A 24,978-nucleotide genomic window follows, 5' to 3' on the forward strand; every position below is an offset into this window, starting at 1 on the left:
CATGCGGACAAGATGCCTGTCATCTCGACTGCTAGTGATACGAGGCCGTTGGGATCCAGTACGGCGTTCCGTATTACCCTCCTGAACCTAGCGGTTCCATATTCTGCTAACAGTCATTGGATCTCGACCAACGCGAGCAGCAATGTCGCGATACGATACACCGCAATCGCGATAGGCTACAATCCGATCTTTATCAAAGTCGGAAACGCGATGGTACGCATTTCTCCTCCTTACACGAGGCATCACAACAACGTTTCACCAGGCAACGCCGGTCAACTGCTGTTTGTGTATGAGAAATCGGTTGGAAAAAAAGTTAATCATGTGCATATCAGAGCATCTTCTTCCTGTCGATTAAATTTCGCGTCTGTAGCACGTCATCTTCGTGGTGTAGCAATTTTAATGGCCAGTAGTGTATTTAGTGGTAGTCATAAAAAACGTAGCAAATACAAATGACGGGAAAGTACGACATTTTCTACTAGAATAATGGTCAATACCGAACCTGTAGTTGACATTTCAAGACGAAAAACTGAAGTACAATCACTGACAGAGCCCTGCACCATCTAGTGGGTGTAATATCCAGTCAACAGCCTCCACCATGCTCTCTCAGCATGGGGGGAAAGCTATGCTTTTCCACAAATAGACTACGGATTTATGATTCACAAACATGCTTCAGCAAATAGCTCAGAAGGCTTGTGGGTAGGCACCAGCATCGCCCCTGTACATAAGCCGATCGAATTTTGTACCATGTCATGGTACTTTTACATCTAAGGGACAGCTATTCAGTTTTCGACTGATAGATGTTTGGTGAGAGGTAAATGTAGAACCTTATTAAAATATTGTTACTCGATCTAAATAGGTCGTACATCCTTCGAAGTTTACGGGTTATACTGCCTGGGCTAACCTCATGGTGTAATCTACGGTTTCGAAACGCCTGTTGCTGTTGCCTTTGCCGTCTGTCTGTCTGCCTGCCTTCTTTGTCTGCCTGCCTGCCAGCCACTGTCGTCCATCCGCCGACGCCGCCGTCTGGTGCTCACTGCTGTCGCTATTGCCGTACGTCCATCTGCCTTCCAGTTAGCCGCCGCCCGGAGCTCGCCGTGGCCGCCGCCGCCGATCCTGGGCGACCCCCTTTTTCCGTCGCCGTCCAGCCGCTGTCCAGAGGGATTCGCCAGACAGCCTTCACCACCTGCCTGGACGGGGTGCCGCTCCCTCAGGGTGAAGGCTCCCTCGTCGTCGCCGCCGGCGCTGGCTTCACCACCGCCGCCATCCTTCGCCGCCTCTGTCCTCGCTGCCGCCGCCGTTTCTCGTCCCTGCCGCCGTCGCCGTCACCACCGTCACCGTCTTCACCCCCTAATTGCACACCACCATCATGTCCCACACCACCACCTCCATCATTTTCACCTCCCCCTCGGCTGCCCCAACCACCATCACATGGAGCTCATCCACTGCCCCATCCCTCCCTGTCTACCCCACTCCTGCGCCGTTTTCGGCTGTCACTTCCCCCCGGCTCTCCCTCAGCCCTAGCTGTCGCCCCATCGCCATCTTCAGACTTCCCACCACTTACTGCACATCCTACGACAGGCTCCCAGCCGGCACGGATTTCGGCTTGCCGCGCCACAGTCTCTGCGACACCTGTGCCCTCACCCCCTGCGTCACCCGCCACTCAGGGAGGGCCTGCCCCTGACACCTGACCCTGCAACCCATCCCCCAACACCCTGCCCTCCCTGCCCTGTCCAAGAAACCTGTTAAATGCCCTAATGTTGACCTCACCCCCACTGTCGCCACAAAGAAAACCCCTGATCCCCGCGACCCACCCACCCCCGTGGATGCGACAACCCCTACAACCCCTTCTACCCACACCTTCGTCCTCTCAAATCCTGACCCTCAATTCCTCAATGCCCGCACCCTCACCTCGGCCATCTGTAAATATGTCCCCAATACCCCCATCTTCCTTTTCATTCCTCGGAAGGACTCGGTCCTCATTAAACTCCCCAATGCTACCTTCCACACCGATCTCCTCTCCAAAATCCCACTGTCCAATTTGGCCCATGAGCCACCCTTACCCCCTACCACACCCCGTTCTCTCTCCAACAGCCTAAACCTCCCCGACGTCCGCTGACCTTCACAGCCGTGATCATGCCGTGTCACGGAAGCAGAAGTGTTGGCGGAACTAAATTCCCATACCGACGTTGAAATCCACTCGGTCCATCACATCTTTAATGATGCTGGGCTGACTTACCTAATGCATCTCTTCACTGAATCCTCCTCCTCCATCGATCGTCTCCTTACAGTGGGAGCCCTAATCTACAATAGATGTCATAAAGTGGACCCCTCCCATTCCCCCCTCCAATCCTAACGCTGCCAATGCCGTCTAAAGTACAATGACCATGTCACTGCGCCGGCTAGAGCCCCCCTACCTGTCCCCATTGCAAAGCTTCCCAGTTCTTGTAATACCTTTAATGAAGCCCATCCTACCTACTCCTCGAAATGTAAAGCGAAACCGCCTCCCATTACCCCTGAGCTCACCGTCCCTGTCTGCCCCACTGATGAGCCAGCTGGAGTGGCCATGCGGTTCTAGGCGCTACAGTCTGGAGCCGAGCGACCGCTATGGTCGCAAGTTCGAATCCTGCCTTGGGCATGGATGTGTGTGATGTCCTTAGGTTAGTTAGGTTCAATTAGTTCTAAGTTCGAGGTGACTGATGACCTCAGAAGTTAAGTCACGTAGTGCTCAGAGCCATTTGAACCATTTGAACCCACTGATGACCCCATCCATCCCAAAAACTCGCTCTGCCCCCTACTGCAGAGGACGTCATCCCCTTTGTCACCATAGTCCTCCAAAACACCCACCCCTTCCAACGCCCCCACAGCCTTTCCCAAATCGCCTTGCTGCCTGCCCCATCTTCCACCTCATCATGTATGCCACCTACTCCCACAACCAGGCCCATTTCACCTTCCTCCCCCTCACCATCCTCATCTAAATCTCCCCTACCATGGTGTGACAACATTACAGCAATCACCCCAAATTAATGTGGAATGGATGCTGGCTATTTCAGCAGCTGTTATGAAATTATGATCGTAAATGACTGACATGGAGTGGGATTTTTGTTAGTAATGTGAGATATGCACACAACATTAATCATTCTGACATCTTCTCTGTTATTCCCTTTACAATATACACAGCATGGTCCACCTCCTTCCAGTATCATGATTCTGTGTTACAAGGACTGGACAAGTGCTTGATAGGTTGAAAGGAATGGAATACATGTTGTTGCTATTCTGTCTCCAGAAAGCGCTAGGACGTTTCAAAAATAGTGCAGCCGACTACCGATAAAGACCTTTTGGTCGTGTGTATCAACTTGGCGGTATTTCACAAAACATATTTTACATTTCTGCTATAACTTAAAACTCACAGAACAGGTGTAGTTTGACACATGGTAGTACTGTCCACTGAATTATCACATTAAAGTATATGCATTTTTACCATAGCCACGAAATCACAAGTTAGAAGCTGAATGTTCCATATACATTTCTAATGAGCAGTCCAGTTTTTGAACTGATAGACGATCTTTTAGTATTCTTGAGAATCAGATGTATGCACAAAAGATGGGAGTGCAGAGCACAGACATATGAAAATGCTGATGGTGATTTAACACCATCCAGTAGTCCGTAAACATACATCTAGGTAGCAAGTTCCACACACAGTTGTCACAAACTTTAAGAGGCTGAAATTAATACTGTGGACACCAAATACAAAACTTATTCTGTCTGACAGAAAACATTTACAGGTTCTCAAAGGCATGCGACAGCAGCTTTTTACGAAAGTCACATCCCTTAGTCTGTAAATTTTGGTATATTCGCATCATCCCCCATCAAATGACCATCAGTAATGGTAAACATATGTGACGAAACAGCGAAGTCTTACTGGAGTAACAGTCTGTTGCCTTCTTATCCATAACATTTCAACACAAAAAACAGTGTCCAGTGTTAGATGCTAGACCACAACACTCCCTGTACTTAACACTAAACAAAAGTCAGGAATTTTAACTTTGTGTTCCAAAAAAATGCTTGACAACATAATTGAAGAGCAGCTAGAATATTTACACAATAGATGGTCTCTCTGCAGCAATCCAATTGCAGAGTACAAATTTCACAGGTTCACAACACTTGAATGCTTAAAGTTAGTTGTCAGAGACACATATTTGTTCCCTTGGGATTTTGCTATTGTGCTACATATATTGGACTACGGGAACAGGCTGTCTGTGATCGTAGTCGCTTCTACAGACATACAGAAGACCTGTCCAAAATTTGGTCGCTTCTACTGGATGAATGCCATGAAAGTCATGGAGTAGAGTTCACAGAGGAGATTTTTCATAAATACTGTACAGTAGAAGAAAGACATATTACTTACAGCAAGGGATGCAGTTAATATCAGACTTCAGGAATCTGTAGTGGTTGCTATTCCTAAAGCATCATGTGTATTGTCATCGGAACAGTAAGTGACTGTGAAGGGTATGAATCTTCTAAGTCTCTCTAATATAGTAACTGAACTGTTAAGTCTCATGCTATATGTGTATGACAGAGTAAAACATATTGCAACTTGTAAATGAAAACTATTATAATATAATATATATAATACAACTTCTACACAGGGTGGTCCATTGATAGCGACTTGGCTAAATATCTCACGAAATAAGCGTCAAACGAAAAGAACGAAACTTGTCTAGCTTGAAGAGAGAAACGAGATGGTGCTATGGTTGGCCCACTAGATGGCGCTGCTATAGGTAAAACGGATATCAACAGCGTTTTTTTTAATAGGAACCCCCATTTTTTATTACATATTCGTGTAGTACGTAAAGAAATATAATGCTTTAGTTGGACCACTTTTTTCGCTTTGTGATGGATGGCACTGTAATAGTCACAAACGTATAAGTACGTGGTATCACGTAACATTCCGCCAGCTTCGTGATACATTACCCATGTTAAAATGGACCGTTTACCAATTGCGGAAAAGGTCGACATCGTGTTGATGTATGGCTATTGTGATCAAAATGCCCAGCGGGCGTGTGCTATGTATGCTGCTCGGTATCCTGGACGACATCATCCAAGTGTCTGGACCGTTCGCCGGATAGTTACGTTATTTAAGGAAACAGGAAGTGTTCAGCCACATGTGAAACGTCATCCAGGACCTGCAAAAAATGATGATGCCCAAGTAGGTGCTTTAGCTGCTGTCTCGACTAATCCGCACATCAGTAGCAGACAAATTGCGCGAGAATCGGGAATCTCAAAATCGTCGCTATTGAGAATGCTACATCAACATCGACTGCACCAGTACCATATTTCTATGCACCAGGAATTGCATGGCGACGACTTTGAACGTCGTGTACAGTTCTGCCACTGGTCACAAGAGAAATTACGGGATGATGACAGATCTTTTGCACGCGTTCTATTTAGCTCTGGCTCTGAGCACTATGCGACTTAACTTCTAAGGTCATTAGTCTTCTATTTAGCGACGGAGCGTCATTCACCAACAGTGGTAACGTAAACCTGCATAATGTGCGCTATTGGCGGGTTAATGTATGGTGCGGAATTATGGGAGGAAGCATAATTAGCCCCCATTTTATCGATGGCAGTCTAAATGGTGCAATGTATGCTGATTTCATACGTAATGGTCTACAGATGTTACTACAAGATGTTTCACTGCATGACAGAATGGCGATGTACTTCCAACATGATGGATGTCCGGCACATAGCTTGCGTGCGGTTGAAGCGGTATTGAGTAGCATATTTCATGAAATGTGGATTGGTCGTCTAAGCACCATACCATGGCCTGCAGGTTCACCGGAACTGACGTCCCCGGATTTATTTCTGTGGGGAAAGTTGAAATATATTTGGTATAGTGATCCAAGGACAACGCCTGACAACATGCGTCAGCGCACTGTCAATGCATGTGCAAACATTACAGAAGGCGAACTACTCGGTGTTGAGAGGAATGTCGTTACACGTATTGCCAAATGCATTGAGATTGACAGACATCATTTTGAGCACTTATTATGTGGTATTTACAGGTAATCTCGCTGTAACAGCATGCGTTCTCAGAAATGATAAGTTCACAAAGGTACAGGCATCACATTGGAACAACCAAAATAAAATGTTCAAACGTACCGGTACCTACGTTCTGTATTTTAATTTAAAACATCTGCTTGTTACCAACTGTTCGTCTAAAATTGTGAGCCATATGTTTGTGACTATTAGAGCGCCAACTATCACAAAGTGAAAAAAGTGGTCCAACTAAAACATTCATATTTCTTTACGTACCACACGAATATGTAATAAAAAATGGGGGTTCCTATTTAAAAAAAAAACGCAATTGATATCCGTTTGACCTACGGCAGCGCCATCTAGTGGGCCAACCATAGCGCCATCTGGTTTCTCCCTTCAAGCTAGACAAGTTTCATTCTTTGTAGTTTTTTCGTTTGACGCTTATTTCGTGAGATATTTGGCCCAGTCACGATCAATGGACCACCCTGTATATTGTTAATATACACTTGGTAATTTTTGAACTGTACGAAATAAATCACCATCGTTAGAAAATGCTGTCATTTTCTATTTTGTACATCATTCTTATTTATTGGGATAGATGACCTCACAGACTGGTACCCTCCCCCAAATCAACCAACCAATCAACTTATTCATCACTGTGCAGTACTTTCCAAATAACTGTTTTTTATGTTTGAAATTCAGCACATATTTTACACAGTCCACCTGTAACATTAATAGGCCTAAGAATACCTTCCATAAATTCCACTTTTAAGGAATTTTTGTTTGTAGGAATAATACCAGTATACTTAGGTACAGAAAAAATACACACAGCTTTACACACAGTGAACTCCTCATCCTCATTGTGACCTTTATGTTCCAGTAAATACTCATCAATATCATCAAAGAGTGGCTCAACATACCTTCACCATAGACTGAGTCTCTCTGTTGGGATCTATACTGCATTGTACAGATCCTGCAGGTTTGTGACACTTGGTTGTTTTAAATATTCGCATTGTTATGTCTTGAGCTGTTAATTTCGTAGTACTATCTCCAAACATGAATATACTTTCTGTCGAAGATGCTGATGTGTCGAGGGAATGAATTGTTCCGATTGTCACGCAGTCATCAGTGTATTTCAGCTTGTTGCACTGTTAATCCCACTCCATATCACTGAACTGCACGATTGTACCTCTCTGCCCATTCCCTATTTTCACCATAAGTTTTAAACTCTATGTCAGGTGCTAAATCAACACTAACATGCTTCGATCCATTTGTGGTCAGTTGATAAACGATATTGAACAACAGCACTCCATAACAATATAGCTGAAGCACGACAAGTGGTGCAAGTGCTGGATATAGTGGGTATTCGGAGTCTGGAAACAATTGCCGTACTGCGGTCGTGAAGTGGGGCTGAGGCTGTTTCCCAGATAAGTCATTGCAATTTAACAATTTATTACTATATTGTAACTTTTAATTTTAGATGTTGTCCATTATGGACAAACTGTAGTTCCTTCTATTCTAAAGAAGGTTGCGTTAACCCAACTGAAACGTAGGTAAATCTAGGTAAACATTGCATCTGAGGCTGTTGTTAATTCAAAATTAAGCCTTTGTTTAACTTGTGCAAGAACACCAAGAGGAAGGATAACGAGCCTATTACACACAGCAACGAAGTAGACAAATCATTCAGGTAATTAAAAGAAGAGTTAGCTTTTGCAGATAATTTTGCTCATCCCTCGACAGATCTTCCCTTGAGTTTGATAATTGATATTTTGGACTATGCTATAGGTCCCTCTCTGTACAGCCTGTCACCAACACACATTGTTACTATAGTACCTACGACTGTGGATTGTTGGTACATATTTGACAGTCAAACATTCTCATTGTCTTTTGAAGGCAGAGAATTCACTATAGTTACAGGTCACAAGCAATTAACATCCGCCTTTACACAGCACCCAAGAAAAGCAACACTTAGGGAACTACGCCATCTGGAATTTCTTAGTGAGTTCGCCAGAGATTTCAATACTTTCCTGGAGGAGAGAATATTCATGCTGATACAAGTCCCATAGCTGCAAACATTATGTTGCCAACCAGCATATCATATGAATATATTGTAAAGGCATAAAACCGTGATCCAAAAGTGGCTAAAGTGAAGTATTCAGGCACCTGTTCCTTAGCATTTCTAACAGTATTATCACCTGACAGAGCACAGTTACTTTGTAAAAATTCTACATGTAAGCTCAGGCCATATGTTTCTCGATCCTACCGCCAACAAATCCTCTATGCACTACATGACTTGGTTCACACTGGCATCAAGGGCACAGATGCCTCAAGGGCACAGATGCCTTGATTGGACAACACTTCGTTTGGTTTTCATTGAAACAAGATGTAAATTTGTGGGCAAAAAAATATGTTTGCTGCCACTGAGCAAACATTTAAAAACATACAACCAGTGTTTGTGGAGCTTTCAGGGAAGCTGATAGTAGGTTTTTGTGATGTTGATCTAGCTGCACCATTACCTTGCTCTCAAGGCTTCACCTAACTTTTAACAATGATCTACAGATGTACATGTTTGCCAGAGGCAGTTCCACTGGAGAACATCTCTGCAGGAAACGTTGCTATCTCTCCCAGAAATCGTCACCACTGACAGAGGACGTCAGTTTGAGTGTCAATTGCTCACTGACCTCACAGAGAGCTAGGTATACCACACCAATCACTGTATCAAGACAGCATTAAGAGCCCAACTTTCAGATAACTGGGTTGACAACTTATCCAAAATTTTCTAATTCTCTATGTTTATGTGATTCTACCACAGAAACGAGTTGAAGAATGACAACTACACTTCCAACTGATTTCTTTGATCCTACACCAGTTTCACTGAAGTTTCAATTTCTACTTGAAAGAGAACATGGCGTTACTTAAACCAACAAATGTTCGATATCATGTTACACTGTCTGTTTTCATCCATCCTGAACTCATGATCTCTTCACATATATGCATAACGCATGACACACAGAAGAAATCGCTACAGTCTATCTATAATGGATCATACCTGGTAAATTCACATTCTAAAAACACTTTATTAATGAGAAAGCTCGTGGCCAGAAGACCATGTTGTCGACAGACTCAAGGTAGCCTTCCTACTGAAGACTATGGATTTCGGATCACCTATGGCAGCTCCCTGTAAAAAACCAGCTCCAGTATCATCAGCAAACCCAAAGAGTTACGAGTTCTGGACCTACAGTGCACGTTTTCACTAGGAAGCGAGTGATATGTGACTGTAATGGACACTGAAGTGTAAACTCTGTCAGAATATAGCTACATATTGGAGTATTTAGTCCTCTGGTTATCTTTTCCATTGCAACTGATATTAGAAAAACATATTTGTGTGCATTTACAGGAGCTTTCTTTGTATACTACTAAGAAAAAGTTATTTTTAATGGAACCCACAACACAATGTAGAGCCTCTCATATTGTTCAACAACTTGAAAAATAATCATTTTTTGGAGAGATGTTCATATGCCGAATACTATTATTACTGCTACTGCTACTACAACAACAACAAAAACTACTACTACTTCTACCACAACTACTAATTTTAATTGTATATGGAAGCTGTGATCGGATCAATTTTTTTTTATTAAGTGGTTTCCATCTATGTCGACCCACAGCTTCAAATGTTCAACCAAGTATCTTGTCACTTTCCTATGAGAGGTTTATTTATTTATTTATTGTCTATCTTTAAGCACAAAAATGCTATCGATATCTCCTTTCGTGTACATACACACTTACATATACAGTATTTTCTATAACTTTCTTTACAAACAAAGAAGATACCTCATTAATTGCAAATAAGGCAAGGCTGATCCTTGTCGTATATTTACACCCTGTAACACCGTGAAAATTCTTCAGTTAAACATACTTAAAACAGCATAATCAATATTAAAAGATTTCAAGACTCTTTCTTATTTATTTATGAGCAGCAGGTGAAACTTCACGCTTGTAACGTAAGTGCTGCTTATCACACGTGTTTTACCTCGTGTTTTACATTTGCAAGCGTGAACAGGAGCGACGAACTCAGTATCTCATTAATCACTGCTGTTAAAACACGAACGCCAGATGTGTAGCACCGGATGTGGAGAATAACGCTTAGTAACACATGCTGCAGGTGCCGAAAAGATGACGGTTCTTTCTGGAGAGAATGTATTGGGAGAGGGTAACAGCACTTTTAGAAGTATCAGATGACTGAAAGACAATTTTTACATGTTTTTGAAAATATGTGGCTCTTTTCAATTTCTACTAGGCAGACCAGTCATTGATATTCAACAGGAATAAAGTTGTTCATTAGTACTGCGTAATTCCTGTGAAGAAAAAAAAACAAAAGGGAGTAGAAACGTGTGAACTGAAGCATTCATCAGCTACAGTTTCATGTGACACAGTTAGGCTGATCCTTGTCGTATGTTTACACCCTGTAACACCGTGAAAATCTTCAGTTAAACATACTTAAAACAGTATAATCAATATTAAAAGATCTCAAGACTCTTTCTTATTTATTTATGAGCAGCAGGTAAAACTTCTTCAACGCACATTTCTCTCTGTATGAAGCTGATAAAATTTTGTCAAAATGATTTGTAGAAAAATAAATAACTTCTTGATGTTGCTGTCCCACCAAGGAGCAATGTAGATCGATATGGATAATTCAGATATTACTTAATACTTACGCTACACTAGCGCCAAAAATGAATCTCTTTGGACACAGATGTAAAATGGCGGACACCTGCTGGATATTGACAGTTTGATACCGGTGATATGTGTGATAATGGAAATAGTTGTAGTGTTTAAGAAGTTAATGTATTAAAAAGAACTTGTGATTTCCATGACTTCGTACACGCTTGTAACGTAAGTGCTGCTTATCACACGTGTTTTACCTCGTGTTTTACATTCGCAAGCGTGAACAGGAGCGACGAACTCAGTGTCTCATTAATCACTGCTGTTAAAACACGAACGCCAGATGTGTAGCATCGGATGTGGAGAATAACGCTTAGTAACACATGTTGCAGGTGCCGAAAAGATGACGGTTCTTTCTGGAGAGAATGTATTGGGAGAGGGTAACAGCACTCCACCTCGAAAGAAATTTCGTCTTTCTATGAAAACTCCTGGCTATCAGGAGAATAGACAGACTCATGTTGCGAGAAGAAATCCGTTTGCAGCACACCAAAGCCAGCAGAGTAGTGTGTTAACTCCAAGAAACACCAATAGTGACTCAAAATTTGGTCAGTCCAGCTCTTCGAGAGAGAGATTAGATTCTGGTGAGTAGCGAATGTACAAGCATAAATGTGATTTTTTTGTCCTTTTTTTTCTTAATTGAAGGTCATCTGTCAGTGCCTTTAAGGATAGCACATAAAATATTAAAATAAACATAATGTAGGTCATGGTTAATTGATCCAATATTTTGGTGACAGTATAGTTACATTTCATTTTTAATGGTGTAATTGGTTGTAGTGTCTCTGCATCAAGATTATTGCCAATTTCATAGGTCCCAATGATTGTATACTGTTTATTATATGAACCATAAAGGTTGATATAATTTTTGTTCCTGTATGGACCTACCCATAAAAGTCGCAAAAGAGAGCATGAGAATAAATTGTAACTGTAGCTATATGTTAAGTTTGATTTTTGGCTGGATTAACTGAAGTATTAGATAATGCTTTACCAGCTCACTACCTTTCAGCCTATCCTACACTTTGTGCCACACTACAAATCAGTCTGTCACCACAATGGACATTCCAAATACTGAAATAGATGAAAAAATTCTGTGTTCTGTCATTTCCATTTGTACGTATCTGACTTAGAGGATCATATCTCCATTACCTGGTGGGATGATAACCGAAATGTGGTTTCAGTAGGTTCAATTGATCTCTTTGGTCAGACATAATTACTACAGGTCGCCGTTGACTACGCTCATTTACCTGTCATTCCTCTTGCTGCCATTGTTTATAAATAGTGTGCCCTTTATGCATAATTACATTTCTCAATTGAGTACGGCAATTTGTGTAATGTGGTGAGTCATACGTGCTGTTCAGCTGTTTTGTGAAGTTTTCTTTCTGCATAATATTTACATTAAAAAACTGACCTGTGATTTCTTAAAATTTCTCAAATTTGTTTCCTTTAGGAACTCTTGTCTACGACAGAGGGGTGTTTATGTTGCTGTCAAGTTTTATGCTATTTTCTGCCAACACTGTTACTACTTCTTGTTGTCAAATCTTGAAGTGCTCAATTTTCTTTATTAATACACAAGTTGCTTTTACTTCTTCTTGAAGAAAAGTTCTACCTGCTGAGTTGCAAAGAAAAATAAATGTTTCTTAAAACACATTGTAATGGTGGTGAACTTTGGAGGACTTAAACATTACTGTAACTATAATATGCTAGATAACAAATTACCACTAGGGCAACTAAAAAGTTGTGTGGGTTCAAACACACAAAAATGAAAGGTAGGTGTAAGAGCCACTGCCCCTCCTCATAGGCTCCTTAGTTGCTGTTTCTTTGTACTGGTAATATGTAGCAAAGCATTTACATAAATTTGTGGAATATATTAGCTTTCTATATACTCATAAAGTGAATTTGGTGTGGACGTTAGTGTTAACAAGAATTTATGTTCCAATGTCCAAATAGTATGATAAATTACAGGAGTGGCTTATAAGCTGTGCTTTTAGTTTACTTTTGAACATTTGGGAACATCTAAATTCCTGCCTGATGTCTGCCACCAGCCTATTATGGATGAGAATGTAAAGTGCCTCTCATAGCCCAAGGCAGAGATGCCCAATTTGTGTTTTCTGTGAATCTCAGCTCATTCTGAACTGTCACTGTTATCCACAAATACCATTAGCTAGTAAATGTACTGACAGGCAAATGTTGGAAACACATCTCTGAAGATGAAGATGTATGCATAAGATATTTAGTTAACAATACATTGTTGCTGGATGCTTCTGGGTAAAAGTTACGTATTGGAAACCCCCCTCCTCCTGCCTTTCCATTTTTCGCTATGGCGTGGGTGTAAATGGTAGGCTTCACTACTGATAAATTTTTTATTACAGATTTTTTGTTTCCACGTTTGTTAACTTCGCCATTGTTACATTAAATGCTGTCATGTTACACATAAGAATTCTGAGCTTTTTAGTGGCAGAGGGCTCAGAATGTTTATAATTTAACATGGCTCAAAAGAATTCCGCATTGTTGAAAAACTAGAAAACCTGCTAAAACCTCATTAAAATCAGCTATATTTAATCTTGAAAGTCTAATGAACATACAAAATGTTAAAATTATCCTTACACAAATAAAAAAGGGACATCACATTTATTGAAGGAGGCCTTTTACTGTCACAAGAACTTCGTTTTATTACTATTGTGTCTTAACTTTTCTTGAAATGTGAGAAACACAGCTAAATTAGCTACACTTGTAGAAAAAATGAATGTGATGTATAACCATCATGACTGTTATCTACAATTTACTTCTTCCTGAAAGCATGCAGAAATTTACACCTCTTCACTAATTTCGCAGGTCTTCTCTCTCCTAAATTATTTCCTAATTTTGACGAAACAAATCTGTCGGTGGAAAGATTGTCAGTGGATGCAGTACTGGCAGGAGAAGAAATGATACACTTGTTTTTGTAATAATGGTTACTGTTTCGAATAAGTTATTCTTAGGAATTTAAATAAGGTTTCTCTTGACCCCCGAGAGGGTTGTAACACGAGTCAGCGAAGTGGGGAAAGTTGACAGAGTAATACACTATGTTTATAAATTTCGCAGGCACGATGCTGAACGGCTATCTGCCAGGTGATTCGAAGAGCTCCCCTGAGGGCAGTGACGGTTCGTGCAGTTCTCCAGTGGCGACACTGGCTAACCTGGGCAACACGTGCTTCCTCAACAGCGTGCTCTACACTCTCCGCTTTGCTCCCTCGTTCCTCCACAACCTACACCACCTGGCGCTGGACCTGCAGCAGCATTCATCCAGCCTGAAGGTGAGTGGTGGGGAGCATGCGAGTATGAATGCTGCATTTGCCTTTCGTTATCAAACTATTTGTATCTAGGGACTTAAAATAGTAGGTTACACTTGCATCCCTGTTGTAATTGTGTGCTCGTAAGACGTTCTGAGGAGCAGCGTACTCTGTGCCACTCCAGCTGATCGTGGCATTCTGCCGCATCTGTAGTGAACGGTTCAGAGTGAGTGGGTTGTATTTACATAGCCACTACAGAGCTCATTGTGGTTGTCATAAAGCACGGTACCCTTTACCACTCCATGGTGAGAGATGCTAAACTTTGTGAATTTAGTTTTCCGTGGTGATGTTGTGCCTCATTAGACATTGTTTTTCGTAGTTATTATGTGCTCTGTTTACAAATCTGACTCTACTGGGAGATTTGACTAGACATCAATGCTGCTTAGTACTGCCATTTATGGAATCCAGCGTAGACTTGCTGTCAAGCTACAGCAGTTGTATTGAGAGAGGTGTTGTAATACGTTATGAGGTTCGAGTTAGTTGGTACAAAATCGCTTGTCCTTTGCGCCCAGTCCTTTCTGAGGAGGTTGTAGAGCTTTTAGAAGAATGCTTAAGTGAAAATTAGAGTGATGGTAATGATTTTGATTAAGGCAGTGATTTATTGGTAAAAGCAGTTAGTGGTCCACACCAAAGGATTTCATAAAATATCGCAGAAAAAAGTTTTGTATGCAAAGATAACAAGGCATAGAATACGCCCAAATATGATGGTGTACACTCTTTTGCCTTGCATAGTGCAGCAACTTCATGTGGAATGGATTCAAAAAGTTGTCGGAAGACCCTTGCAGAAATATTAAGCCATGCTGCCTCTATAGTTGCCCGTAATTGTGAAGCTGTTTTCAGTGCAAGATTTTGAGCACAAGCTGACCTGCATTATGTCCGATAAATGTTCGATGGTATTTGTCAGGCGACCTGGATGGCCAAATCACTCACTAGAATTGTTCAAATTGTAATGCAAACCTATTGCGAACAGTTGGGATCCGGTGACATGTTCGTGAACATCCATTTCCAGTCAATGATCATTCAGTTGGACCACAGGACCCAGTCCACTCTGTCTGAACACAGCCCACGCCATTATGGAGCCACCACGAGGTTGCACGTGCCTCGTTTGCAACTCGGGTTCGTGGCTGCGTGGAGTCTGCACCACACTCGACCCCTACCGTTAGCTCCTACTAACTGATTGCAGGACTCATCTGACCAGGCCATGGTTTCCCAGTTATCTAGGATCCAACTGATACGGTCACAAGTACAGAGAGGTGCTGCAGGCAATGTTGTGCTGACAGCAAAGGCACTCGTGTCATTCGTCTGCTGCCATTGCCCATTAACACCAAATGTCGGCGTACTGTCGTAACGGACACGTTCGTCGTATGTCCCACACTGATTCCTGCTGTTATTTCACACAGTCTTGCTTTTCTGTTAGCACTGACAACCCTACGGAAATGATTATGCTCTGTCATTATGTGAATGTCGTTGGCCACTGTGTTGTCCGTGGTGAGAGGTAATGTCTGACGTGAGAGATTCTTTGCGCACTCTTAACACCGTGGATCTTGGAATATTGAATTCCCTAATAATTTCATAAATGGAAGGTCCTGTGCGTCTAGCTCCAGCTACCATTCTGTGACCATAATCACGTCGGAAACCTTTTCATGTGATTCACCTGAGTACATGTGACAGCTCTGCTAAAGTACTATCGTGTTATACCTTATGTACATGATACTGCATCATCTGTGAACGTGCTTACTGCTATCCCATGACTTCTGTCACGTCAGTGTATATTATTGTATAAGTTACACACATTCTCCTAATAATTCCGAACATCTTATTGAGCACTTCTTCTCAGTCAAGTCCTATGAAAGTGTCATGGCTTTTTGGTTTTCCTTCCAGTTTTAAGTGCAATCTCAGGACAGCCTCTTTGATGCCTTTACCTTGCCTAAAGCCGACTTATTGACATCTATCAGAGCCTCAGTTTTCTTTTCCTTTCTTCTGTGTATTACTCTTGTCGGTAGCTGGGATACATGAACCACTGATTTGATTCTGCAATAGGTTTTGCACTTACCTGCCCCTCCTTTCTTTGGATTTGTTTGGACGATACTTTCCTAAAAGTCTGATGGTACAAGAGTTGTCCCAGCATATCTAGCTGAATGTGTAGATGGCGTTTATATCAAATAAATTGCTATGGTAGAAAGTACCATTGCTGTTAAGCTTATTTTGGAGTTACAAAATTAAACATTTGCTTAGCGGCCATCAATAGTGAACGTTCTCAGCAAATTTGTAAACAAGAAAAAAACTGGCCACCATTACAGATTATTAACTTTTTTTTTTTTTTTTTTTTTTTTTTTAATTATGGTTTTATGGCGCAAAACTGCTATGGTCATAAGTGCTCATCCTGTGGCTTAGTGAAGGGTAAAAACAGGAAATTAAATCAGCATCTATGGGACCGAAACTCGGGGAGGAGGGAAATGAAAAATGGAAGGAAAGCTGAGAAAAGTGCTATTGAAGGGTGGTTGTTTTCCCCAAAAAGGAGCTTCAAATGACTGATGTCATCTCACTAACACTTATAAACTCTGGGATGCGATCGGCGGAGTGCACGTCATCTACTAAAGTGGAAGATATCAGGCGACAGATGTGAGCGGGCGTGTAGCGGATTAAAATAGGGGCACTGAAGGAATAGGTGTCCCACTGTCACAGTTGAGAACAGGGACAAAGGGGGGAGAGGATCGCCACTTGAAAAATGTCGATGACTACAAAGACAGTGCCCAGTCTGGAGTCTAGTTAAACTTACCTCCCGACGATGAGGGTGGGAGGAGGAGATCCAAGCACAGGGAAGTGGTTTTACGTCCCGTAATTTATTGTCCTGAAGTGCAGACCAATATGTGTGCCATAAAAGAGCAACACGACAACATAAAATGCTCTGTAGCTCGGCAAAGGGAACCGTGGGAACAGTGGGCCGAGGAAGAGAGACAGCAGCCTTTGCCGCTATATCGGCTGCCTCGTTTCCGTGTATACCAACATACCCTGGAATCCTGAGGAATGCCACAGATATGCCCCCTAAGTGGAGCATGTGGAGGCAGTCCTGAATCTGGTGGATGGGATAAAGAGCTTGGAAGTTGAGAAGAGAGCTGAACGAATCCGAGCATATAATATACTGGATCCACTGATGGCAATGGATGTATTGGATAGCTTGGAGAATAGTGTAAAGCTCCTCAGTAAAAACCGAACACTGGTTGGGAAGCTGAAATCGAATAGGGGTGTCATCAATAATATAGGCCCTACCAACACCAAAGGTGGTCTTGGAGCCATCAGTGCAAATAAATGTGGCATCTTCAGTTTGTGCACATAGACCAGCAAATATCCGACGATAAACTATTGGGGGGGTACTATCCTTGGAAAGCTGACAAAGGTCATGGAGAAGGCAGGTTTGAGGCCAAAGCCAAGGTGTCGTCGTACCACCATTTGTCAAGAGGGTTTAGGAAATTGGAAGAAAAGGGGATGTAGCAGTTGATGAAAGTGGACTTCCTGTAGTAGTAGAGAGGAACGGCTGCCTGCATACCCTAAATCCAAGGAGGCATTGGAAAAAAAGGGCATGGGTTTTAGGGCATGGGTCAGATGAGCAGGCATGGATGTCAGATATTAGCGTAATGGCTCGGAAGGGCAATTGGACAGTGGAGATTCAGAAGTCTCAGCGTAAAGGCTATCCACAGGGCTAGTGTAAAAAGCTCCATATGCTAAACTCAATCCACGGTAGTGGGTAGAATCTAGACGCTGAAGAATAGATGGCCATACAGAGGAGTAAACTATGCTTCCATAGTCCAATTTCGAGCAAACCAAGATGTGATATAGGTGGAGGAAAACCACTCGGTCCGCTCCTCAGGAGGTACCTCTCAGAACATGGAGGGTGTTAAGGGATTGCAGACAGCGAGCTGAAAGAGATGAAACGTGGGAAGACCAGCACAGTTTTCTTTCAAATGTAAGTCCCAAGAAATTGGCGACCTCCATGAACGGAATGTCAACAGGGGCTAGATGTAGGGAAGGTGAATAAAACTCTGTACGATGCCAAAAATTTATGCAGGCAGTCTTACTGGGAGAAAATCAGAAGCCAGTTTCAAGGCTCCATGAGTGGAGGCGATTGAGATGTCCTTGAAGATGTCGTTCTAGAAGGCTGGTCCATTGAGAGCTGTAGTAGATTGTAAAATCTTCAACAAAGAGGGAGCCCAAGACATTGGGAAGGAGACAATCCATAATTGGAGTTATGGTGATGGCAAACAGTACAACACTTAGCATGGGGCCTTGGGGCACCCTGTTTTCTTGGGGGAAGTATGGTATAGAGTAGTGTTCACCCACACCTTAAATGGGCGCTCTGTTGTAAATTCATGGATGAAAAGGGTTAGCTGATCTCGAAAGACCCTAGAGAATAGTGTGCAGAGGATGCCTGTCCTCAAACGTGTATCATATGCCCTTTCTAGCTCAAAAAATGGTCCACTCTCAGGTTTGACCTCCATATTTCCAAATTCTTCTGAAGAGCGAGCCAATTGGGGAAGGGCGCCTTATGTGGTGCATTGTGTCCATCATGCATTGAGACCTTTAGCCAGCTTTCTCGTCGTCGCATTGCCATCCCGCTCGTTCTCCATCTCTTGGGTGAGGATACATTCCTGGGTGCGATTTCTACCATGCACTGTGCAGTGTTGCTTTTTGCAGAGACGATGGCCATGGACTTCCTTGCACCAAATATCCAGTTCAGTAGCCAGTCCGTTTGTGGTGGGGCCATCATGTACCCTGTTGGTTGTACCCGCTGACAACACAGGGATCACTCTGCAGATGCCTGCGCCGTTAACTCCCCACACACGCCAAGGAGTAGATGCCGGTCTCCCTGGGGCATCAGGACTCCCGGCAATGACCATCCTGCCAGGTGGCCCTTGCTGAGACTGGGTGGCACTGTGGGGAGGGCCCTTGGGTGGAGTGGGTGGCATCAGAGCCGATGACCCGCAATGAAGCGTGGTACATCATCTCTTGCTGGTGGCCAGCCGCCAGCAGTCTCTAAGCATTCTTGGGCTCAATTCAACACTCAGAAATACGATCCCAAATCGTTCCCCTCCATGGCCACACCGTGGAAGGAGCATAAGGCTCAGGATGGCAGTGACACTTATTTGTCCAGGTTCCTAGTTTGTACGAGAGCTGATGGGGAGTCTTTCATGTCAGCAAAGCCTCAATTCTTCGTAGAACATTTAGAGGACAAGTTCGGGGAGGTGGAGAGCTTGTCCAAAATGCGCTCTGGGTCAGTATTGATAAAAATGGCATCCTCTGCCCAGTCACAAAGGTTACTTGCTTGTGACAAGTTGGGGATGTTTCAGTTACCATTACACCCCATAAGAGTTTAAATATGGTCCAGGGTATTATTTTCCATAGGGACCTTCTTTTGCAGTCTGATGACGAGCTGCGTGCCAATTTAGAGCGTCGAGGTGTTCATTTCGTCCGGTGCATTCATCAGGATCCGAAGGATAATCAGATTGCTACTGGTTCCTTCATCTTAGCCTTCAAGGGTGATACATTACTGGAGAAGGTCAAGCTGATGGTCTACCGCTGCGATGTCAAGCCCTATATCCCTCCCCCGATGTGGTGCTTTTAAGTGCTGGAAGTTCGGCCATATGTCTTTCCGCTGTACTTCCAGCCTCACATGTCGAGACTGTGGATTCCATCACTTCCCAATACTCCACATGCCCCACCTCCCATCTGTGTCAGCTGCGGAGAGCATCATTCACCTTGCTTGCCAGACTACAGGATCTTACAGAAAGAGCGGAAAATCATGGAATATAAGACCCTCGACCGACTGACCTATACTGAGGCTAAGAGGAAATATGAACAATTGTGAATGACTTCATGTGCCACTGCTACGACAACCCTGATAGCCCCATCAGTTCTGTGAATTCCCGTCGGCTCTCAAGCCATACAACTCTGCATGCCCCCTTGCACATGGGGGGGGCACTACCCACCCTGTTGCCCCTGCGCCACCTACCTCGGGAACAACACCTCCCCTCGCACCCATCGTGGACGTCCGTCACCGCTTCCAAGCCGGAGAAGCGTCCATCTTCTTCGGCTCCTCTCGCTCGCAAGGGGTCCCTTGGGTCCCTCCCTCTGCAGGTTTCCACGAGTGGGAACGATGACGCCCGGCAGTGGTATAAGTGTCCACAGCAGCTGGTGGTAGGACTTCACGATTGTCCTCCGTCCTGGAGACTGAATCAGTGAAGCCCTCCCAACCAGTGAAACCCAAGGAGCAGCGAGAAAAGTCCAAGAAGAAGACCTGTAAGACGACGGAACTTGCGGTGGCAACCACCCCACAGCAACCTACAGGCTCTGCGTCTGAGGGCGAGGTAGAGATTCTGGTGTCGGCTGAGGACCTAGATCTCACAGGACTCTGACACAATGGATGTCACTCGCACAGGTACTCAATCGCTGGTAGCAGGTGACCCAGCAGCGTAATCTGCCTCCTCAGTCCCTTCACGCCTTTCTCAGCCATGGACAATGTCATCCTCCAGTGGAACTGCAGCGTTTTTTTTCCACCATCTTGCTGAGCTCTCAGCCTTCACTCTTTCCTCTGCATTGCTCTTCAGGAAACTTGGTTTCCAGCGATGAGAACCCCCACCCTCCATGGCTATCGCGGTTATTATAGGAACCGGGCAGCTTATGAGAGGGTATCTGGTAGCGTCTGCATCTACGTCCTTCACTCCCTTTACAGCGAGCCTGTCCCTCTACGAACACCTTTAGAGGCTGTCGCTGTTCAGGTGTGGACGCCTCGGGCTGTTACTGTCTGCAGTCTCTATCTTCCACCGGATGGTGATGTCCCGCGGCATGTCTTGGCTGCTCTGATAGCCCAATTGCCACCACCTTTTCTGTTACTGGGCGACTTCAACGCCCATAACCCTCTGTGGGGTGGATCAGTGGCAGCAGGCCGAGGCAGCATCGTTGAGCAAGTATTGGCACAACTTGACCTTTCTCTTTTAAATAATGGTACCTTTGCACATTTCAGTGTGGCGCATGGCATGTACTCAGCCATTGACCTTTTGATCTGCAGCCCTAGCCCATTACCATCTGTGCAATGGAGTGTGCAAGACGACTTGTGCGGTAGTGACCACTTTCGGATCTTTCTGTCACTACCGTCCCTGCAGATGGGCTGTGAATAAGGCTGTCTAGGACTTGTTCACCTCCATTGCCACTATTGAGCCTCTTTCCAATGACGCCATTGATGAGGTGGTTCTCGGTCACCACCGGCATCGTTACTGCCGCAGAACCTGCCATTCCCTGTTCTTCTGGGCCCCCTCGGCAGAGGACTGTGCCTTGGTGGTCGCCCGAGATCGCTGAGGCGATTAAAGATCGCAGGTGGGCACTCCAGCATCACAAGCGGAATCCCTCATGGGAACATCTCATCGCCTTTAAACGGCTCCACACGTGAGCCCGCTGCCATATTCGCCAACGCAAGCAGGAGTGCTGGGAAAGGTATGTCTCCACCATTGGCCTCCGTACCTCTCCACCACAGGTTTGGGCCAAGAGTAGGCGACTCTATGGCTATCAGACCCCCATCAGCATTCCTGTGCTTTCACTGAATGGAGCAGTCTGTACTGACTCCGACACAATTGCAAACTGCTTAGCAGGGCATTTTGCTCAGAGTTCCACTTCTGCGAATTACCCACTGGCCTTCCACTACCTGAAAGAGCGGTTGGAACGTCGGAGCCTTCCATTTCACACATGCCACCCTGAATCGTACATTGCTCTGTTCAGTGAGTGGGAATTCCAAAGTGCCCTAGCAGCTGGCCCTGATATGGTTCCCGGGCCAGGTTGCATCCACTGTCAGATGCTCAAACACCTCTCGGTGGACTGCCAGCGACGCTTCCTAGACCTTTTCAACCATATCTGGGTTGAGGGTGAGTTCCCATCATAGTGGTGGGAAGTGTCGTAATCCCTTTGTTGAAACCTTGCAAGAACCCACTGGAGGTGGACGGCTACCGCCCCATTAACCTCACCAATGTTCTTTGCAAGTTGCTCGAACGCATGGTGAGCCGGAGGTTGAGTTGGCTACTTGAGTCTCGGGGCCTTCTGGCTCCGTCTCAGGCTGGATTCTGTAAGGGCCGCTCTGCCGCCGATAACCTGTTGTGCCTGGAGTCTGCCATCCGTACGGCCTTTGCCCGCCTTCAGCATGTGATCGCTGTCTTTTTTTGACATGCGGAAAGCATATGATATGACATGGCGACATCACATCCTCCCTACGCTTCATGGTTGGGGTCTTCGGGGTCCACTCCCGATTTTCATACAAAATTTTCTGTCACTTTGTTCCTTCCATTTGCAAGTTGCGGCCTCCCATAGTTCCTCATGAGTTCAGGAGAATGGGGTACCGTAAGGATCTGTCTTAAGTTTGTGCCTCTTTTTTATTGCAATTAATCGACTCGCTGCGGTGGTAGGAACGTCTGTCTCATTTTCCTTGTATGCTCACAACTTCTGCCTATACTATAGCTCCACTAACAATAATAATAATAATAATAATGGTGTGTGACGAGGGCTTTTCGTCGGGTAGACCGCTCGCCTGGTGCAAGTCTTTCGATTTGACGCCACTTCAGCGACTTGCGCGTCAATGGGGATGAAATGATGATGATTAGGACAACACAACACCCAGTCCCTGATGGGAGAAAATCTCAGACCCAGCCGGGAATCGAACCCGGGCCCCTAGGATTGACAGTCTGTCGCGCTGACCACTCAGCTACCAGGGGCGGACTATAGCTCCACTGGAAGCTGTTGCACGGCAGCTGTAGGGTGCTATCCGAAAGGCGCTGTCTTGGGCTGTAGCGAATGGCTTCCAGTTTTTGGCTGCCAAGACCTGCGTTATGCATTTTTGATGGCGACGCACTGTTCACCCTGAGCCACAGTCTTATCTTGACGGCGAACCTCTTGTTGTGGTGGAGGCGCAACGGTTTTTGGGATTGGTTTTCGATACCCGATTGACTTGACTGCTTCATATTCGGCAGCTGAAACAAACGTGCTGGCAGCATCGTAATGCTCTTCATTGCTTGAGTCACACCAGCTGGGGTGTCGATCGGTCTACCCTTCTACGGCTGTACCAAGCATTAATTCAGTGCCGTCTAGGTTATGGGAGCCTGGCTTACAGTTCGGCATCCCCTTCTGCATTGCGGTTGCTGGACCCCATCCTTCGCAGCGGGATCCGACTCGCCACCGGAGCTTTCCGGACAAGCCCTGTCAACAGCATACTTGTGGAGGCAGGTGTTGCTCCATTGCGGTTCCAGTGCCAACAATTACTAGCTGCTTATGCTACACACATTTGTAGATTGCCCGCGCATCCCAATTATCGTCTCCTGTTCCCTCAGTCAGTTGTCCATCTTCTGAAACTGTGGCCCCGGTCAGGGTGTACAATCGTGGTTCGCGTCAGAGCTCTTCTCTCCGGACTTGAGGTTTTCCGTCTTCCACCTTTTTTCCGGGCCCCTCTGCGTGTACCCCCGTGGTGTGTGCCCCGCCCGTGCCTTCGGCTCGATTTGTCACAAGGCCCGAAGGATTCAGTTCTTCCTGACGCCCTCTGCTGCCACTTTCTTTCAATCCTTTCCACGCTTCAAGGCTCTGATCTTGTCTATACTGACAGTTTGATGGTTGCTGGTCATGTCGGTTATGCTCTTACTCTAGGGGATCATTATGAACAACACTCTGAGAGTGACCTCAGGTCAGTTTTGCGGCAGAAGGTTCTTCGCGCCTGGGGTGAAGAATGGTGCATCCTGCCTTCACCTGGCAAACTTTGGGCCATCAAGAAGGCTACTGGTGCGTGGCGCTCCTACTTGCGGCCCTCCTGGCGGCCATATGTCGCGCTCTTGAGCACATCCGCTCGTGCCCTGGCGACTCATTTGTCCTGTCTACTGACTCCTTGAGCAGCCTACAAGCTGTCTACTAGTGCTACCCTCGCCATCCTTTGGTAGCATCCATTCAGGAGTCCATCTATGCCCTGGAATGGTCCCGTCATTCAGTGGTGTTTGTGTGGACCACAGGACCCGTCGGAATCCCAGGCAACAAACTTGCCGACAGGCTGGCCAGACAGGCTACGCGGAAACCGCTTCTGGAGAGGGGGCGTCTCCGAAACTGACCTGCGTTCTGTCGTACGTTACAGGGTTTTTTGGCTTTGGGAGACGGTATGGCATAACAGTATGCACAACAAACTGTGCGTCATTACGGAGACTACGAATGTGTGGAAGTCTTCCGTGTGGTCCTCTCGCAGGGAATCGGTTGTCTTCCGCCGGCTCCGCATTGGCCATACGTGGCTAACGCACGGTTATCTCCTCCGTCGTGAGGACCCACTTCGGTGTCGCTGTGGCTCACAAATGACTGTCGTCTCCACCTCTTGCTGGACTGCCCACTTTTAGCCGCTCTGCGGCAGATTTTTAACTTTCTCAGCACCCTGCTTTCGGTGTAGGGGGACAATGCCTCAACAGCAGTTTTATTTTTACATTTTATTCATGAGTGTGGGTTTTATCATGTGATTCAAGTTTCAGCACATGTCCTTTGTCCCTGTGTGTCCTCCACCCTAGCACTTTTATGGTGGAGGTTTTAATGTGTTGCAGAGTGGCTGGATTCTCCTTTTTGTTCTCGTGGCTGGCCAGCCACTGTAATGTGCTTTCTTGTTTTACTCTCTTCTACATGTTTCTTGCACATCTGTTGTTTTCTTATCCGATTTTGTCCGTTTTTAGTGTTTGTTGTGCTTCTGTCATTTTTGTGGTTTTCTCCTTTTTTCCAGCTATGTTTTGTATGCCTTGATTGTTTTACTCCCACCTTTGTGGAATTATTTTAATCGGAACAAGGGACTGATGACCTACCAGTTTGGTCCCCCTCCCCCCTCTTTTAAACCAATCAATCA

At 44.9% G+C, this 24,978-nt stretch overlaps 1 protein-coding gene across 1 annotated transcript in view; it reads left to right on the forward strand.

The window, feature by feature from the left end:
* The first annotated feature begins 10,887 nt into the window (after window positions 1-10,887).
* The window catches only part of LOC124552373 (ubiquitin carboxyl-terminal hydrolase 1), a 73,906-nt gene continuing 59,815 nt past the window's right edge, over window positions 10,888-24,978 (forward strand). Inside the window, exons 1-3 of the mRNA XM_047126637.1 lie at window positions 10,888-10,932; window positions 11,094-11,342; window positions 13,840-14,051. Coding sequence (XP_046982593.1) covers window positions 11,105-11,342; window positions 13,840-14,051 — 450 coding nt within the window. The 5' untranslated portion in view covers window positions 10,888-10,932; window positions 11,094-11,104. The remainder of the gene's footprint in view (window positions 10,933-11,093; window positions 11,343-13,839; window positions 14,052-24,978) is intronic.

Source organism: Schistocerca americana, chromosome 10 (genome assembly GCF_021461395.2).
Source record: "Schistocerca americana isolate TAMUIC-IGC-003095 chromosome 10, iqSchAmer2.1, whole genome shotgun sequence".
Classification (NCBI taxonomy): Eukaryota; Metazoa; Arthropoda; class Insecta; order Orthoptera; family Acrididae; genus Schistocerca; species Schistocerca americana.